The sequence below is a fragment of the Delphinapterus leucas genome, chromosome 11 (assembly GCF_059928025.1).
Source record: "Delphinapterus leucas isolate spDelLeu-1000000601 "Yukka" chromosome 11, BTC_Dleu_Yukka2, whole genome shotgun sequence".
NCBI classification, from domain to species: domain Eukaryota; kingdom Metazoa; phylum Chordata; class Mammalia; order Artiodactyla; family Monodontidae; genus Delphinapterus; species Delphinapterus leucas.
The window spans coordinates 77,921,720-77,941,917 of NC_143139.1; the positions used below are offsets into that span (position 1 = coordinate 77,921,720).

Genomic DNA, 20,198 nt, shown 5'->3' on the forward strand with positions numbered 1-20,198 from the left:
GGGTGCAATCGCAATAAAATCAAGCCCCATAACCGCTGGGTGGGTGGGTGACTCACAAACTGGAGAACAATTACACCACAGAAGTCCACCCACTGGAGTGAAGTTTCTGAGCCCCACGTCAGGCTTCCCAACCTGGGGGTCTGGCAACGGGAAGAGGAATTCCCACAGAATCAGACTTTGAAGGCTAGCAGAATTTGATTGCAGGACTTCGACAGGACTGGGGGAAACAGAGACTCCACTCTTGGAGGGCACACACAAGGTAGTGCGTGCACTGGGACCTAGGGGAAGGAGCAGTGACCCCATAGGAGACTGAACCAGACCTACCTGCTACTGTTGGAGGGTCTCCTGCAGAGGCAGGGGGTGGCTGAGGCTCACCGTGGCGACAAGGACACTGGCAGCAGAAGTTCTGGAAGTACTGCTTGGCATAAATCCTACTGGAGTCTGCTATTAGGCCCACCAAAGAGCCCAGTAGGCTCCAGTGCTGGGTCACCTCAGGCCAAACAACCAACAGGGAGGGAACTCATCCCCATCCATCAGCAAACAAGTGCATTAAAGTTTTACTGAGCTCTGCCCACCAGAGCAACAGCCAGCTCTACCCACCACCAGTCCCTCCCATCAGGAAGCTTGCAAAAGCCTCTTAGATAGCCTCATCCACCAGAGAGCAGACAGCAGAAGCAAGAAGAACTACAATCCTGCAGCCTGTGGAACAAAAACCACATTCACAGAAAGACAGACAAGATGAAAAGGCAGAGGGCTATGTACTAGATGAAGGAACAAGATAAAACCCCAGAAAAACAACGAAATGAAGTGGAGATAGGCGATCTTCCAGAAAAAGAATTCAGAATAATGACAGTGAAGACGATCCACGACCTTGGGAAAACAATGGAGGCAAAGATCAAGAAGATGCAAGAAATCTAACAATGACTTAGAAGAATTAAAGAACAAACACCTAGAAGAAGTAAAGAACAAACAGAGATGAACAACACAATAACTGAAATGAAAAATATGCTAGAAGGAATCAATGGCAGAATAACTGAGGCAGAAGAATGGATAAGTGACCTGGAAGACAGAATGGTGGAATTCACTGCCATGCAACAGACTACAGAAAAAAGAATGAAAGGAAATGAAGACAGCCTAAGAGACCTCTGGGACAACATTAAATGCACCAACATTCACATTATAGGGGTCCCAGAAGGAGAAGAGAGACAGAAAGGACCCGAGAAAATATCTGAAGAGATTATAGTTGAAAACTTCCCTAACATGGGGAAGGAAATAGCCACCCAGGTCCAGGCAGCACAGAGAGTCCCAGGCAGGATAAACCCAAGGAGAAACACGCCGAGACACACAGTAATAAAATTGACAAAAATTAAAGACAAAGAAAAATTATTAAAAGCAACAAGGGAAAACTGACAAATAACATACAAGGGAACTCCCATAATGTTAACAGGTGATTTCTCAGCAGAAACTCTACAAGCCAGAAGGGAGTGCCATGATATATTTAAAGTGATGAAAGGGAAGAACCTACAACCAAGATTACTCTACCCAGCAAGGATCTCATTCAGATTCAATGGAGAAATCAAAAGCCTTACAGACAAGCAAAAGCTAAGAGAATTCAGCACCACCAAACCAGCTCTACAACAAATGCTAAAGGAACTTCTCTAAGAAGTGGGAAACACAAGAGAAGGACCTACAAAAACAAAAACAAAACAATTAAGAAAATGGTAATAGGAACATACATATTGATAATTACCTTAAATGTGAATGGATTAAATGCTCCAACCAAAAGGCAGAGGCTGGCTGAATGGATACAAAAACAAGACCCATATATATGCTGTCCACAGGAGACCCACTTCAGACCTAGGGACACATACAGACTGAAGGTGAGGGGATGGAAAAAGATATTCTATGCAAATGGAAATCAAAAGAAAGCTGGAATAGCAGTACTCATATCAGATAAAACAGACTTTAAAATAATGTTACAAGAGACAAGGAAGGACACTACATAATGACCAAGGGATCAATCCAAGAATAAGATATAACAATTATAAATATATATGCACCCAACATAAGAGCACCTCAATACATAAGGCAAATGTTAACAACTATAAAAGAGGAAACTGACAGTATCACAATAATAGTGGGGGACTTTACCACCTCATTTACACCAATGGACAGATCATCCAGACAGAAAATTAATAAGGAAACACATGCTTTAAATGACACAAAAGACCAGATAGATTTAATTGATATTTATAAGACATTCCATCCGAAAACAGCAGATTACACTTCCTTCTCAAGTGAACAGGGAACATTCTCCAGGATAGATCACATCTTGGGTCAGAGATCAAGCCTTGGTAAATTTAAGAAAACTGAAATCATATCAAGCATCTTTTCCGACCACAACGCTATGACATAAGAAATCAATTACAGGGGAAAAAACGTAAAAAATACAAATACAAGAAGGCAAAACAATACATTACTAAATAACCAAGAGACCACTGAAGAAATCAAAGAGGAAATCAAAAAATACCTAGATAGAAATGACAACGAAAACATGACGATCCAAAACCTATGGGATGCAGCAAAAGCAGTTCTAAGAGGGAAGTTTATAGCTATACAAACATGCCTCAAGAAACAAGAAAAATCTAAAATAAACAATCTAATCTTACACATAAAGGAACTAGAGAAAGAAGAACAAACAAAACCCAAAGTTAGTAGAAGGAAAGAAATCATAAAGACCAGAGAAGAAATAAATGAAATAAAAACAAAGAAAACAATAGCAAAGATCAATAAAACTAAAAGCTGGTTCTTTGAGAAGATAAACAAAATTGATAATTCTTTAGCCAGACTCATCAAGAAAAAGAGGGAGAAGACTCAAATCAATAAAATTAGAAACGAAAAAAGAGAAGTTACAACAGACACTGCAGAAATACAAAGCATCATAAGAGACTATTACAAGCAACTCTATGCCAATAAAATGGACAACCTGGAAGAAATGGACAAATTCTTAGAAAAGTATAACCTTCCAAGACTGAACCAGGAAGAAATAGAAAATATGAACAGACCAATCACAAGTAATGAAACTGAAACTGTGATTAAAACTCTCCCAACAAACAAAAGTCCAGGACCAGATGGCTTCACAGGTGAATTCTATCAAACATTTAGAGAAGAGCTAACACCCATCCTTCTCAAACTCTTCCAAAACACTGCAGAGGGAGGAACACTCCCAACTCATTCTACGAGGCTACCATCACCCTGATACCAAAACCAAAGATACCACAAAAAAAGAAAATTACAGAGCAATATCACTGATGAATATAGATACAAAAATCCTCAACAAAATACTAGCAAACAGATTCCGACAACACACTAAAAGGATCATATACCATATCAAGTGGGATTTATCCCAGGGATGCAAGGATTCTTCAATATATACAAATCAACCAATGTGATACACCATATTAACAAACTGAAGAATAAAAACCATATGATCATCTCAATAGAAGCGGAAAAAGCTTTTGACAAAATTCAACACCCATTTATGATAAAAAACTCTCCAGAGAGCGGGCATAGAGAGAACCTACCTCAACATAATAAAAGCCATATATGACTAGCCCACAGCAAACATCATTCTCAGTGGTGAAAAACTGTAAGCATTTCCCCTAAGATCAGGAACAAGACAAGTGTGTCCACTCTTGATATTATTATTCAACATAATTTTGGAAGTCCTAGCCACAGCAATCATAGAAGAAAAAGGAATACAAATTGGAAAAGAAGCAGTAAAACTCACTATTTGCAGATGACATGATACTATACATAGATAATCCTAAAGATGCCACCAGAGGGCTTCCCTACTGGCGCAGTGCTTAAGAATCTGCCAGCCAATGCAGGGGATATGGGTTCAGGCCCTGGTCCGGGAAGATTCCACATGCCATGAAGCAACTAAGCCCGTGCGCTACAACTACTGAGCCTGCATGCCACAATTGCTGAAACCCACGTGCCTAGAACCCGTGCTCCACAACAAGAGAAGCCACCGCGATGAGTAGCCCCTGCTTGCTGCAACTAGAGAAAGCCTGCCCGCAGCAAAGACCCAACACAGCCAAAATGAATAAAGTTAAAAAAAAAAAAAAAGATGCCACCAGAAAACTACTAGACCTAATCAATGAATTTGGTAAAGTTGCAGGATACAAAATTAATACACAGAAACCTCTTGCATTCCTATACATTAACAACAAAAGATCAGAAAGAGAAATTAAGGAAATAATCCCATTCACCACTGCAACAAAAAGAATAAAATACCTAAGAATAAACCCACCTAAGGAGGTAAAAGACCTGTATGCAGAAAACTATAAGACACTGATGAAAGAAATCAAAGATAACACAAACAGATGGAGAGATATATCATGTTCTTGGATTGGAAGAATCAATATTGTGAAAATGACTATACTACCCAAAGCAATCTACAGATTCAATGCAATCTCTATCAAATTACCAATGGTAGTTTTTACAGAACAAAAAAATCTTAAAATTTGTATGGAGACACAAAAGATCCCGAATAGCGAAAGCAATCTTGAGGGGAAAAAAAATGGAGCTGGAGGAATCAGACTCCCTTACTTCAGACTATATTACAAAGCTACAGTAATCAAGACAATATGGTACTAGCACAAAAACAGACATATAGATCAATGGAACAGGATAGAAAGCCCAGAGTTAAACCAACACACCTATAGTCAACTAATCTATGACAAAGGAAGCAAGGATATACAATGGAGAAAAGACAGTTTCTTCAATAAGTGGTGCTGGGAAAACTGGACAGCTACATGTAAAGGACTGAAATTAGAACACTCCCTAACACCATACATAAAAATAAACTCAAAATGGATTAAAGGGTTTCGCAGGTGGCGCAGTGGTTAAGAATCCGCCTGCCAATGCAGGGAACACGGTCAAGCCCTGGTCTGGGGAGATCCCACATGCTGCGGAGCAACTAAGCCTGTGCACCACAACTACTGAGCCTGTGCTCTAGAGCCCACGAACCACAACTACTGAGCCTGTGTGCCACAACTACTGAAGCCCGTGTGCCTAGAGCCCGTGCTCCGCAATGAGAAGCCACTGCAATGAGAAGCCCGCACACCACAACGAAAAGTTGCCCCCGCTCACCACAACTAGAGAAAGCCCGCACGCAGCAACGAAGACTCAACGCAGCCAAAAGTAAATTAATTAAAAAAAAGAATTAAAGACCTAAATGTCCAGTCTTACACTGGACACTATAAAACTCTTAGAGGAAAACATAGGAAGCACACTCTTTGGCATAAATCACAGCAAGATCTTTTTTGACCCACCTCCTAGAGTAATGGAAATAAAAACAAAAATAAACAACTGGGACCTAATGAAACTTAAAAGCTTTTGTACAGCAAAGGAAACAAGACGAAAAGGTCCTCAGAATGGGAGAAAATACTTGCAAATGAATCAACGGACAAAGGATTAATCTCCAAAATATAGAAACAGCTCATGCAGCTCAATATTAAAAAAACAAACAACTAATCAAAAAATAGGCAGAAGACCTAAATAGACATTCCTCCAAAGACGACAAACAGATAGCGAAGAGGCACATGAAAAGATGCTCAACAACACTAATTATTAGAGAAATGCAAATCAAAACTACAATGAGGTATCACCTCACACTGGTTAGAAAAGGTATCATCAGAAAGTCTACAAACAACAAATGCTGGAGAGGGTGTGGAGAAAAGGGAACCCTCTTGCACTGTTGGTGGGAATGTAAATTAATACAGCCACTATGGAGAACAGTACAGAGGTTCATTAAAAAACTAAAAATAGAATTACCACATGACCCAGCAATCCCACTACTGGGCATATGCCCAGAGAAAACCATAATTCAAAAAGACACATGTACCCCAATGTTCACTGCAGCACTATTTACAATAGCCAGGTCACGGAAGCAACCTAAATGCCCACTGACAGAAGAATGGATAAAGAAGATGTGATACATATATACAATGGAATATTACTCAGCCATAGAAAAGAACGAAATTGTGTCAGTTGTAGAGACGTGGATGGATCTAGAGACTGTCATACAGAGTGAAGTAAGTCAGAAAAACAAATATATATTAATGCATATATGTGGAATCTAGAAAAATGGTACAGATGAACCGGTTTGCAAGGCAGAAATAGAGACACAGATGTAGAGAACAAACGTATGGACACCAAGAAGGGAAAGTGGAGTGGGGGTGGTGTGATGAATTGGGAGATTGGGATTGACATATATACACTAACATGTATAAAATAGATAACTAAAAAGAACCTGATGCATAAAAATAAATAAATAAAATTGAAAAAAAAAAAGATCTGCACATTCTGCACAGCCTTCTTCCCCAAGAAAGAACTGTGACTCAACAAAACCACATTTTAACAACATGAAGATTTTGTTATTATAAATTTCAAAACAAAATGGAGGAATTTTCACATAATATTTATAACCTTCAAAGTACAATATTAATACATATCTGTCAGTTAGAAATAACAGCAGTTTGTTAGGCTACAGGGTTTAACATAAAACCAATTTACAAATGTGAAAAGCAGTAGTGGTCCAATATTCACCATTACACATGAATCTGCTTCTTCCAGAAAATTTTTCTTAAAAAATTAAAATTTCAGTATTATGAAATATTAAAATAACACCCCAAACATGCCACAATCACTATTCACAAATAAAATTAAAATGAAATATACAAAAATTCACTTAATACTGTTAAATAACAATAAACTACAAGATTTCCTGAACAGAAATGGTAGGACCCCTGAATGTTTTACAGTGAATGTCAGGAAAAGAATTAAGTTATGACTATTTTCATGATATATAAGCCCAAAATTTACATGACCATTTCAAAATATCGCAATTAAGATTTGCAGTTGGTAAGATGCACTAAACAAACAGTCCTTAAAAGTGAACACAAATGCTTAAAACACTGTTACCAACACCAAGGTGTATTTATGATGTTCAAAAAGATGCATAATTAAAACTGTAATATTTACTACCTCTGGTAAACAGATAATATCTATAATGCTTTAAAACAATCTTCCAAGTTCTCATTTCTCTCATTTGTATTTAGCATGGCTCATTTCAAAGACATATTACAGCTTTCAACTGATTCCAAGTGAATGTTATTAAAACACACACACACAGCTCCCAAATGAAATAAAACTGTTCCCCAATGATCATCCATTCTAATAAAAGAATTGTATTTAAAACAAATAAACAAAACAAGACCTCTGATGTTTGACTGGACTTGTACGGTTTAGTTTTAACTAAATTAAAGCACGATGTAAAATAGGTAAGCGTATTAGTATACAAATATCCAATAATATGCAGGAAATATTTCTAAAATGAGGAAAAATAAAAATAAATAATTTTGGTGCTTTAATTTACTGGTATTTAATACGAGATCCCCAAAATGTCAGATATTCACTTGCTTGAATCAACTTCTGCATCACATGCTTTCCTAAACATAATGTGCTTATCAATTTCTTACTACACTATTTGCCAATGTTCAATAAAAAAATTATATAGCATGGATGTAAGAGTGTTCAAGTTGGCTCACTTATTTTACTGTTAAGCAAAGCTGGATTTACATTCCAGGAAACACTGCAGTTTAATTTTAAAAACAAACAAAGAAAAAATGCAGCAGTAAAACAATTTGTGAGGAGAAACAGATGCATTCACGTATAATAAAGCCACTGCAACTTCTTCAGGCATTCAACTGTTGTGTTAAATAAACAGACAGTAGTTATTTAGCAGCAATGATTCCGCAATAAATAATGCATTGTGTTTCTCAGTCCTGCACAAAAATTGCAGCTACAGTTACATCAATAGCTGTAACCTACTGGCTCTAATGGCAGAGAAGACCTTAAAACCAACTGTACAAAAAAATTGTCACACTGTGACAACAAATATAAAAACAATTTGTAGGTCTGAAATAAAAAGACTCCACTGTGAAGAGGACAGTGTAGACAAACGAAGATTCCAAGTCCACCAAAAGAAATAATTGCCTTCAGATCTGAGTCCTTGATTGATAAGAAAGGCTGGGGGCTGGGCTTGAAACCATGTTACCAGACTTAAAAGAGCATGCTCTGTCTTCTGTTCTTCCCATGTCCTAAAATATAAAGTCATTTTATGAGGCAGTTCAAGGTTCAGTTTTATCCCACATACAGTATTTGTTGACTCTATGAAGCTAATGTTCCCACCAGCAAAAGCTAATATTCCACGGTAAGAGTGATCAGCACTGTCTTAAATGACCCTTTTGTTGATGGGGTCAGTCTACAGCTTCTATGCTTCGAAGTGATGAACCTGATGACTAGGGAAGCACAAGATGTGTCTTCTGCCTCAGGTGCCAGGGATGGCGTGTGCAGTGATCAAGCCAGGCCACTTGTAAAAGGTCTTTGTGCCATCTGCAGCTTTCAGGATCCCTGATTTGACTGAGTCAGATTTCTCTCTGAAGAATTACTGAGCTGCCCATATCATACAGGAAAGTATGTGCAATGCTAAACATACACAGCTGTGGAATGCACTGTACATTGTTTTTTACATCAATAATTTTACCGATCAATTTATAAACCCAAAACTTGGTTCCACGCAAAATTTCATGATCGACACGTGAAATGGTTTATGACAAACACACCTGTCTCTGGATAAGAAGAATTTCGAAAACCCGGGTCCTTTTGCAATTGAATCTCTTTCAAACTGAATATTGATACACCTAAAATGCACAGACAAAAATTATCAGATGAAAGTCTATCATTAAAGCAAATATAATCCAACTATAGACAAAATATCTAAAAATGTATACTGATTCAACATGAAACATTTATACTACATTTACAAGGTTACAGCCCTGCTGAAATATTTTCCCTTTTGTCCCAATGTCTTAAGAAAACCAAACCAAATAACCTCTCCCTCAGAACCTTTCTCCCCCAATTCTGCCTTAAATCATGCTTTGAGTATGTGTTTCTCTAAGGAGAATGTACACTGTCTATTCTAGGGCTTACTGAGGTTGGAAGACCTAATCAAAATGTATTACTCGGTTTTATTCTGTTCTTTATCTGTCTCCGTATGATGGCGTGAAGGTCAAATCCTCAAACTATCTTCAGAATTTTAGAGAAAAACAAGAAATGGGTTTGTACACCTCACCCACACCTCAAACTATAAAACTTGGTATTAATAATGAAACATAAATCTCTTAAAAAACACTTGTAATTCATCCTTCTTATTTCCATCTCTGCCAGAGAGGTAGTCTTTCATTTAAAAATATCCAATAGGGGCTTCCCTGGTGGCACAGTGGTTAAGCATCCATCTGCCAATGCCAGGGACGTAAGTTCGAGCCCTGGTCCGGGAAGATCCCACATGCCGCAGAGCAGCTAAGCTCATGTGTCACAACTACTGGGCCTGTGCTCTAGAGCCCTTGAGCCACAACTACTGAAGCTCTTGCGCCTAGAGGCAGTGCTCTGCAACAAGAGAAGCCACCGCAACGAGAAGCCCACACACCACAACGAAGAGCAGCCCCCACTCACTGCAACTAGAGAGAGCCCATGCGCAGTAGAGGAGACCCAACGCAGCCAAAAATAAATAAATTAATTAAAATATGTATATATCCAATAAGTTTTAAGTGAAAAGTCTTGAGGAGTCTTGATTCCAATTAGAAAACCTTTTAGTGAATCAATACTGTCTAGTAAATGAGAACGGGAAATTAATGAAAGCTTTTGGCTGTTCAGTTCCCAAATATTCTCTTAATTCCCCACTCACCTTGCTAATTTTTTAAAATTTATTTTTGGCTGCATTGGGTCTTTGTTGCTGCGTGCAGGCTTTTCTCTAGTTGTGGCGAGCCGAGGCTACTCTTCGTTGCAGTGTGCGGGCTTCTCACTGTGGTGGCTTCTCTTGTTGCGGAGCATGGGCTCTAGGCACACAGGCTTCAGTAATTGTGGCACGCGGGCTCAGTAGTTGAGGCGCATGGGCTTAGTTGCTCCGTGGCATGTGGGATCTTCCCAGACCAGGGCTCGAACCCGTGTCCCCTGCATTGGCAGGCGGATTCTTAACTACTGCGCCACCAGGGAAGTCCTCACCTTGCTAATTTTAAAGTAAAATATTGGGGTAATTTATAAGAAACTTCTGAGTAAAATCAAGCAGTTACCTCAGGCATGAGAAATCAGCTATTTTAGTGACAATATGCTCACCACTGTCATGGGGATGGTAAAGTCAGAGTGAACACAGTAAAGGAAAATCATCTTCACATCTTGAAAAGGAAATTTACTTCCACAAAAAAATCTTGTTTTGGTTGTGCTTCATTACTATTTACTTGAAATCCATTTTTAACAACTCTGAATCAAAGCAATCCAGATTGGGCCTAATGACAACATCTATCATCAGATGGCATTTTCCACTTACTTAAGTCAAATAAGACTAATGACCCACATCTAAGTGCTACTGATTTCTTACAGAGTCGTGGCTATATGCTCAGTGTTAAAAGAAATAAATTAAAACAGGCAAGTAAGACATACACCTCCCTTTAAGGAATTCTGATCTAATTACAGAAAGACCAGAATTTTAGGCTTAAAAACCAACCATCTTCCTAAATCCCTAATTCACCCCAGTCTCCAAACCTGGATAAAAATAAATGGGGTGGGGGGACACACTCTAGAATCTCTCTTACTTTCAGGTAAAGCATGTATCCTTGGTCCCAGACTTCGAAAGTACACATGTTTCATGGCCTCTTCTGCTGAAACCCTTTTCTTAGATTCATACTGTGAGAAACCAAAAAACTGCTTCATTAATTTTTTTCTCTAAATACTGGAAAAAGCGTATGCAAGGGGGAGGGGACACACACACAAATTAGCAATTAAGCATTTAGAGCTACTCTTATCTTGATTACTTAATACAGTGACTATTATTTTTAAGAACCAATTTGGAGTACTATGCTCTAGTGTGAGTTACTACTGAGATTATGTAGCAATGATTATATCTCAGTTACAAATTTCCAAGATAAAGCTGGATCTTAACGAAAAATTTAGATGCCCTATATTTTCTGAAGTGATGAAAAAAGCAAAATATCTGACCTTTCGTGTTACTTTTCTTCACGAATACCAAAGTCTTACTGGAAATATACCTAATATCTTTATGAAAGACATTATTAAATTACCTATTCAATACCCATTTCCCTTTTTTCCTTGACGAGATAATGTAGATTTGTTTAAGGTATACATGCTTCCAACTCTGACATATGAATCATGACTATTCTAAGTTTAGGCTAATTATGGCAATCCTGCTCCCCAATTCTCAGCCTCTCTTACAATTAATATTCTGGCCTTAGGAAGATTTTGGAGACCTAGGAAGAAGTCCCTACAGGGGTTTTTGGAAAAGCCTTCGCTTTCCAGATACAAAAGGACTAATGAGACTGACAGACTCTTATCCTCTCTCTTCTTCCTGTTCTGAATGAAGATATGGATGGTACTTGGGAGGTACAACAGCCTGTAAGGCAGTAAGTATAAGGAAAAGAAAGAGAACGTAAGAGAACAGGAATTGCAGAGAACATGGCCTTGACACAGTTGATCAGGGCCAGCAGCTAACTACCTCAGACTGTTCTAGGTTACAATGAGAGACCCAGACACATTAAGAGAAACCATAATTGTTTTTCACCTAAGCACATGTCTTAAGAATGCTAGATACTACCATAATCTTACTTAATTGTCATGACAAATATTTAAGGGAGGTATTACTGATCCCATTCTACAGATGAAGAAACTAAGGCTCAGAGAAGTTAACAGACCATTTAACAGTTATAAAATAAGATATAACTTACCTGAAGAAATTTTGTTATCAACTCGATTCCTTCAGAGTCTAACCTAAAAACAACGAAAGACAAGTAACAATTTATTCTTTAATCTTAGCTGATAGCAACTTTTCAAATAAAACTATTTTCCAAATGTTGTTATCTGCTAAATTCAAGTGCCCTAAAATAGCACACCTTGCTGCTTTCAAACAGACTCAAATCTTTTATCCTTAGAAGACTTATCTTGCCACTTGTTTAAGAAGAAACCACAAATAACTGGGCATCAACTCAAATGTTCAATATTCAAGAGTTAGATTATTAAAACTATAGAATTTTTTAAAATCACCATTTTGTCTCAAAACAAAATAACCTCTATTATTGAAAAAGCTTCAGTAAACTAGATCTGTTTTCATAGTGTTTCAGTGAAGGCAAGAGTACAAAAGCATCATTTTCCTATTATACAGGTGAAAACAAACAGATAAGTGACCCCAAAATATATCACTGTGGTTCAAGATAAACAGAGATGAGTCATTCAACAAATTTTTACAGGGCAGTTGGCTGAGCATTGGGTACTACAAGCTATAAAATTCAATTTAAATATGCCTCAATAACTTTATAAAACTTCATTAAAAAGGGATACAAAACCAATCAGATGGTCAATAAAGACAGATAATTACAAGGATGCAATTAATAAAATAGGGAGTAGAGGGTTTAGGGGTTATCTTAATGAGATAATCTCTTGATCAGAAATCACTAATTCTACCTTGCACTGACTTTCACTGGCAAAAGCCCAATTATGGGGGAAAAAAAAATCCCCCCCCTTCCTCCCTAGTGCTTAGTCGGTACTGTGGATGCTGTGGCGTAGAAATTCTACAGTCTTCTAATCCTTTGCAGTTTGCCATTCTGACAAATAACCAGAACTCCTTGGCCATAGACAAGCTAGGTGCTGAGGTCATAAAGAATGTGCTTTAAAGAGCTGCAACCTTTTACACTGGACATTACAACATATATACATATGTATACATATATATATGTTGTAATGTCCAGTGTAAAAAAAAATATATATATATGACAAAAATAGGATTTATGCTATTTGGGAGAGACACATACAAAAAGTCTAACACATTATTCTTCCTAAGAAAGTCTAATTAGAATATTCTTAGTTGCTATAGTGACAAGAGCATCAATTCACATAAAAACTTTCAAAATATTTTTGGTACCAGAATGGTTTTACTATTCTTCCCTATCTTGAGAATAAATGGAACTAGAGTGAGTGTGTTATGTTGTGAGCCATGTGAAACAACGAAAGAGATATTGGTCTTATTTGGTATCCTGGTACCCTTCTCATTTTTATTTTTTCTTAAAGAAAGATGAAAAAATACAGTCAAAAGGGTTATTCTATGTTACTTATTGAAAATGTAATACATTCCATAAGTAAGTATGTTGTGAAAAAAATTTTTTTAATAAATATTTATTTATTTTTGGCTGGGTTGGGTCTTTGTTGCTGCGCGTGGGCTTTCTCTAGTTGCAGCGCACGGGCTTCTCATTGCAGTCGCTTCTCTTGTTGCGGAGCACGGGCTCTAGGCACGTGGGCTTCAGTAGTTGTGGCATTTAAGCTCAGTAGTTGTGGCTCGCGGGCTCTAGAGCACAGGCTCAGTAGTTGTGGTGCATGGGCTTAGTTGCTCTGTGGCATGTGGGATCTTCCTGGACCAGGGCTCAAACCCATGTCCCCTGCATTGGCAGGCAGACTCCTAACCACTGCACCACCAGGGAAGTCCCCTGACTCAAACTGTAATGGGAATCTTGGATGGATCTGAGGTAGGTCTGAAAAGAAACTTTAATCGGATGGCCAACATATAGGATATGAAGGGTCAGAAAGAGTTTATATTCTTCAAATACAAATTGTCATTCATTGACTGAAATGCTGATGGGTCATCTTGTGTAGGAGTCAAGATTTTACTTATAACACATTCTTAGGTTTTTCTAAGTAAATACATATAGAATAATTGTGTAGACAGCAAAGCAAACTTCATCATGGTCTTCACAGTATTGAATAAGGCATTAATCAATGTCTTCTTTCTGGGAAATGGAACAATCTACATAAGCCCTAGAATTTATTATATATATTCTATATTCATTTTATTTACAGCTCAATTCTGTGGACTTACATACTTTGGTAGTTCTTGCTCACTGAATTATAAAATTAATATGACACAGGAAGGAAGAAATTAAATCCTAAAATATTTTAAAACTGTGTATGTGTATCACATATTTTCTCATGAATCCTTACTGTGGCTAATGCTTCAAGAGACTAAAAAAAAAAAAAAAGATGGGTTCCCCCCCCTTTCACTTAAAGAGGGGAAAAAAAAAAATACCTGGGTGCATGGTTAATTAGAGGCTGTGGTTTATATTTTGGAAAGTTGTAGTTCTTGAACTCATCATTTGAAGAAACACCTGGCCAAGTTTCCTGAGATGGAGTTCCTGAATTTAAAAATATATAGAAATTTTTATACAGGCAAGTATATATAAATAGGGAGAACTAAGAAAGCGTCTTAAAGAACAATTTATATTTAGTAGATAATTTGATTATTTCAACTGAAACTAACAAGATAGAAATAGTAAACAGACTTTTTTTTTGGACTAAGCAATGATGCCATAAAAATGTTGTCTAATTGACACCTAAGCTAAAATATTTCCTAATAATGTGCTAAAAGTCAATTTTCAATAATATTTCTCTTCTCTGTTCTTCCATACAATCATTATTGCAAAGGTAGAACTTGGAAAATAAAAAGCAGAAGTTACCTAGAAGGATCTATCTTTATTGTAATTATGCTAATTATAATTCTTATAACAGCTATTTATGTTAGTGTCAGTATCAAATTTATAAATATATTTTTTAAAGATATAGTCTTATCTAGCTACTCAATTATACATAACAAATCACTGGGAAGAGAGTTCTGTTACCTAGCAGTCGGAAAATTAAGTGCAGTTCATCTTCCACAGTTGATCCTGGAAACAGAGGTCTTCCAGAAGCCATTTCGAAGAAAATGCAACCAACACCCCTACAAAATGTAGCATTAAAAAAAAAAAAAAGAAAAAAAAAAAGATGAGCAAACCATTTATTTATTATTAAGCACAAGAATCTTTTCCTTAAGGTTGCCTCTCTGGAGAATTTTGTACTAGCCTGCTAGAAAATCTGCAGAGATTTTTTTTCAGATCTGACTAAACTAATTTCTTAACATTTACCCTATTTGTCTCAACTTCCAAACGGCCTTATCCATTTTCTCCACTTACAATGTCCAGCCCTCCTCTGCATGATCCTTGAAGAACACCACTAACAATGGCTAATAGTGATATAAAGCTTACTATGTATTAGGTAGTGGTTAGCAGGGCTAGGAAGAAGCAAATATTTCAAGATGTTTTTAAGCAGGAAGCAGAGACGGAACACACAGAAGCAGGGTGAAGAGTGTGTGAGTGTGAGTGACAGCGAGAGCGAGAGTGAGAGAGTTAAGAGAAGGAAGAGAAATGGATAGAGGCTCGCTAATAGATACTGTCTTCTAGGATCTGTGTGAATACATATGAGTTTAAGACAGTCCTTCTTTTAAAGGGCTCACAATCTAGCAATTATATAATTTAATTTTATATTTTAAAATGTTATATAGAAGATTAAATAATGGAGCCACTATGGAAAACAGTATGGTGGTTACTTAAAAAAAATGTAAAATAGAATTACCATATGATCCAGCAATTCTACTTCTAAGTATATAAAAGAATTGAAAGCAGTGACTCAAAGAGATATTTGCATCTACAACATGGGTGAACCTTGAAGACATTTATGCTAAGTAAAATAAACCAGTCACAAAAAAACAAATACAGTATGATTTCACTCATGAGATACTTAGAAAAGTCAAATTCACAGACACAGAAAGGAGAATGGTGGAGGGAGAGGGTAATGGGGAGTTACTATTTAGTAAGTACACAGCTTCAGTTTGCAAGATGGAAAAATTCTGTAGACTGATGGTGTTGACGCTTGAACAGCAATGTAAATGTACTTAATGCCAGAGAACTGTACACATAAAATGGTTAAAATGGTAAATTTGGTTGTATATATTTTTCTACAATTTAAAAAAGTTTATAAAAGAAAGAAATGTTACATAATACAAAAATTAATTATATAAATGTTCAACCCAAGACAAAACAGAACGAAGTGTATGATTTATCACTATACGAAGAGTGCAAGCAATAAATATAACCACAGTTCAGAGGAAGGAATTACCACGGCAGGCTAGGTTATATTCAGAAAGGATTTATGAAAAACTATGTTTTGAAGGCCCTAGGCACAGGCCCCAGTTATAGAAAAAGAGCAGGCATTCCAGATGGGTGAACTAGTATGAACACAAGAGCAAAGGTGGGAAAACCCAGGCTATTTATGAAATATAGTGAGTAGCCACTTGGCTAAAAGGAAACGTTTGTGGAGAATAGTCTGAAATAAACTGAAAAAGGTAGGTTACAGACATTTTATGAAGATCAAGTATCAGATTGAAGAACTGTACCTTATTCTATAGGTAATAAATGGGGAAGCAGCAAACATGTTTAAATAAAAGAGTGTCATGATCAAAGTGCTATGTGAGGAAGATGCCTATGGTATTTTTTCAATATTATTTTTAGATCAACTTAAAGCAAGTGGGTTTTGGTGAATATTAAATGATGATAAAAATAAATTTTGTTTTAAATTACTATGTACCAGACACTCTTCAAAGGGCTTTACATACATTAGCTCATTCGGTCTTAACATTATCCACAGAACAGCCTTTTAAAGTAGTTATTGTTACTATTCCCATTTCCTTAAATGAGGAAACTGAGGCACAGGCCAATAATTTCAATAAGGTTATCATATAGCTATAAGTGGTTGAATTGGTATTTAAACCTAGGTGATCTTACTTGCCAGAACTCTTAATCGTTGCTTATATTTTATCTCCTTAAAGCCAAATATCTATCGGTATGCCCTGTGTTAATGGCTACATTCTTTCAAAATTATAAATGGCAGTAACATCTGCATATATTTACCACATGTCAATCTGTGTTGAGTACTCTGAGGAACCGAGAAGCACATCAGGCGGCCGGTACCACAGTGTGACAACTTCATTTGAGTAGGTCTTTGTGGGAACTGACTTGGCTCTGGCTAGTCCTTCACAGGGAAAAGAGAACAATTAAGAAATAGCTGGAATGCATTTCCCAGTCCATATTCTCACCATGACTCCAGTCACAAGGATGCCTCAGATGGCTACTCTATACCTTTTTGAGGCTTAACAAAATTAGTTTTATGAATTTTTTTTTTTTGAGTGTGTGTGGTCTTGGGTCAGCAAATCCTATCATTTATTAAACTAAATAATAATAATTCCACATTCAGAGACCATGCTTACTTTTATGAGTGAATGCACCTGGTACAGTATCTGGGCTAATCAAAACTTAAGATACCCTCCTTCTATCCACGAATTATTATGCCAAGATTATTTCCTACTTGGATTTAAATTAATGCAAAACAGGCCAATGACATTTGTCACCTTTTAACCTGATTCCAACTTCCATTTGCTCTATCAGTTCTTACCAAAAACCATAAAGTTGGTTCATAATCCTGTTAAGTTTTATTGACAATTCCCTTGCAGAAGTTTATATTTAGAGAAAGTTTCCTTGGAATAAACTACAATGTCATTCTGTACTTTCTAAGTTTTAAGTTACATGGTTAATTTTAAAATAAGGCGAACCTCACTGTCTTTGGATATTATTAATTGCTGTAGATGACATAAAACACGAACCATTCCTTTGCCAATTTAATATGAAATTCACTGATTATCTAGAAATAAAGGCAAGAGTTCACAACTTTATCTCTTGAGCCACTGGCGTTAAGAGAGTTGCTTTTATTACCTCTACGCCTCCAAATTCTGATCACCTAAAGAAGTAACTTTAAAAGATATATGAAGAAATATAAATTTATTTTAACATAGTTTATTTCAAACAACAAGGAATAATTTTTAGGCTGTGATTTCTGTTGTGTGTAACTATTGTATCTGATTAAAATATTAAATAAGAAAAATGTAATAAAAGGATGATTCAATACTTTGTTAAACTGGATAAAGTCACCCAAATGAAACCAGAAATTTAAAAAATTAGGCAGTACTCATTCATTTTCATTAAGTATAAGGGCTAAAGGATGTAACTGAAACAATGTTGACACTGTTTTATTACAGGTTTTACTCTACCATCCCAACTTGGTAAAATAAATTCAACAAATGTTGGTAATTAGCAAATGGAAGCAGCTTTCTGATTTCTCTTCCTGATGTAATACTGGGTTATATGGGGGAAAGGACAAGCCTGCAAGTTGCTAATGCTATACATATAACATCAAAGCAATTGCAGTTATAGTTTCCTCAGTACCTTATACTCCATCTCCTGAGAGAATTCTAAACTATGATGCTTGCTCAAACAGCCTTCTGATTCAGTTCACAATTAGATTTGCAATTTTGGCATGAAATGAAAAACACAGTAATTTCTTCCAAACCAAATTAATTGTGATACGGTATTATTATATAAACCATTTTCTATTATTAATGAAAATGTCTATTTATATTAATACTTCCCTGATCACAGGAAAAGTAGGTCATAGAGATCAAGAACAATTTGTTGTAAAATACTCAGTTATATGACTCTCCCTTACTTGTGTCCAAAGTATACTTACTATGAAACCAATAAAAAAATAAATAACTAAAAGCAATAGAGACAAAATTCATTGTACTATCTCATGGAATAATTAGATTTTCCTGTTGGCCGGTGGACAGATAAAATTTGCTTGGCTTGGTTTGTAGAGGTAAAAAGTAAAATTCAAAGCACTCATAGTATTCCCCTACCAAAAGTACATTTTTGATGGCTTTTGCCATTCTTTTTGCATATCTTATAGCCAAGCAGGGGTTCTCCATCACTGCCATTCATTTGGGGATTAAGGAATAAGGAGCAGTAAATGCAGCCTGGCCAGAAAAATTTAAAAGAGGGGCGGGGAAAGAGAGAAAGAGAATAACAATTACTAGGAAAATAACAATGTAAACTATGCCCTAGAGACTCTATGTAAGCATATGGAAATGACTTATAATTTCTCATTTAGACTCATGTGACCTACACATTTCCTTTTAAATAGCAACCTACCTTTCAAACAAATGGAAAAGTGTTAAATGAATAAAAGTATAGGAATTTTCAGAACAAATTCACCACTTAATAACAGTGAATTTTTAATCTGTTACTAACAGAGTAATACTTGAAACACTAATAGTTACCACATTAATGAAATATTCCAAAAGTAAAACTACTATAATCACTTATGAAAATACTAACTATGAAAAACTGCATGGACTTTTAAAAACTAACTTCTGTTACAGTACTCAAACTCTCAGAATGTGGAATATTAAAAAAAACACAAAAAAACAAAGTTACTATACGGAGTTCCTTCAATATAAAGAAGTTTACTCCCTAGAAGCCAAAAACATGTAATTTTATTTCACCTTTCTAGTCCCTTATAACTGGATTAGCTAAAGAGAGACAGACAGACAGCTACTAATTAAATTATTAAGCATATAAATAAATACAAAGCATGGTGGCAGGGACGTCCCTGGTGGTGCAGTGGTTAAGAATCTGCCTGCCAATGCAGGGGACATGGGTTTGATCCCTGGTCCAGGAAGATCCCACATGCTGCGGAGCAACTAAGCCCATGCACCACAACTACTGAGCCTGTACTCTAGAGCCCGTGAGCCACAACTACTGAAACCCATGCTCCTAGGGCCTGCGCCCTGCAACAAGAGATGCCACTGCAATGAGAAGCCCGCGTGCCACAACGAAGAGTAGCCCCTGCTCGCTGCAACTAGAGAAAGCCCGCACAGCAATGAAGACCCAACGCAGTCAAATGAATAAATTAAATTTAAAAATAAATAAATAAAACTTTTTTAAAAAAGCATGGTGGCAGGCATATTAAAGGAATCCCTTTCAGTAATGACATTTAAACTCTTTAGTCTCAGGACCCCTTTTAGGCTCTTAAAAATTACTGAGGCTCCAAAGAGCTTCTATTTATGTAGATTATATTTACTGATATTTGCATATTAGAAAAACAGAAAAATCTAAAACTTCTTCCTTAAAAACACCATTTATATGTTAACATGAGTATTTTTATGAAAAATATTTTTTCCAAAATAAAATAAAAATTAGTATGAATGTCCTTGTTTTACATTTTTGTAGTCTATTTTAATAGAAGACAGTTGGATTCTCCTTTTGCATTCAATCTGTTGTGATGTTACTTTGACTGCAGTTATATATAAAGAGAAT

General features: G+C 36.5%; 1 protein-coding gene across 12 annotated transcripts in view; it reads right to left on the reverse strand.

Annotated features, from left to right (window-relative positions):
- CDK17 (cyclin dependent kinase 17) overlaps nt 1–20,198 on the reverse strand; it is a 125,163-nt gene that overhangs the window by 24,727 nt on the left and 80,238 nt on the right. For 9 of the 12 annotated variants that reach the window (XR_016395030.1, XM_022562416.3, XM_089921151.1 and 6 more), the window contains 7 exons: nt 16,902–17,022; nt 14,799–14,896; nt 14,210–14,315; nt 11,865–11,907; nt 10,719–10,809; nt 8,694–8,771; nt 1–8,168 (listed from right to left, as the gene is read on the reverse strand). The exon at nt 1–8,168 is cut by the window's left edge. Coding sequence is in view for 9 of the 12 variants with exons in the window: in XM_022562416.3 (XP_022418124.1) it covers nt 8,131–8,168; nt 8,694–8,771; nt 10,719–10,809; nt 11,865–11,907; nt 14,210–14,315; nt 14,799–14,896; nt 16,902–17,022 (575 nt within the window). In the remaining 3 variants the exon portion in view is untranslated. Of the gene's footprint in view, nt 8,772–10,718; nt 10,810–11,864; nt 11,908–14,209; nt 14,316–14,798; nt 14,897–16,901; nt 17,023–20,198 lie in introns of all 12 variants that reach the window. The other 3 variants (XR_016395029.1, XR_016395031.1, XM_089921155.1) reach the window with 3 other exon arrangements.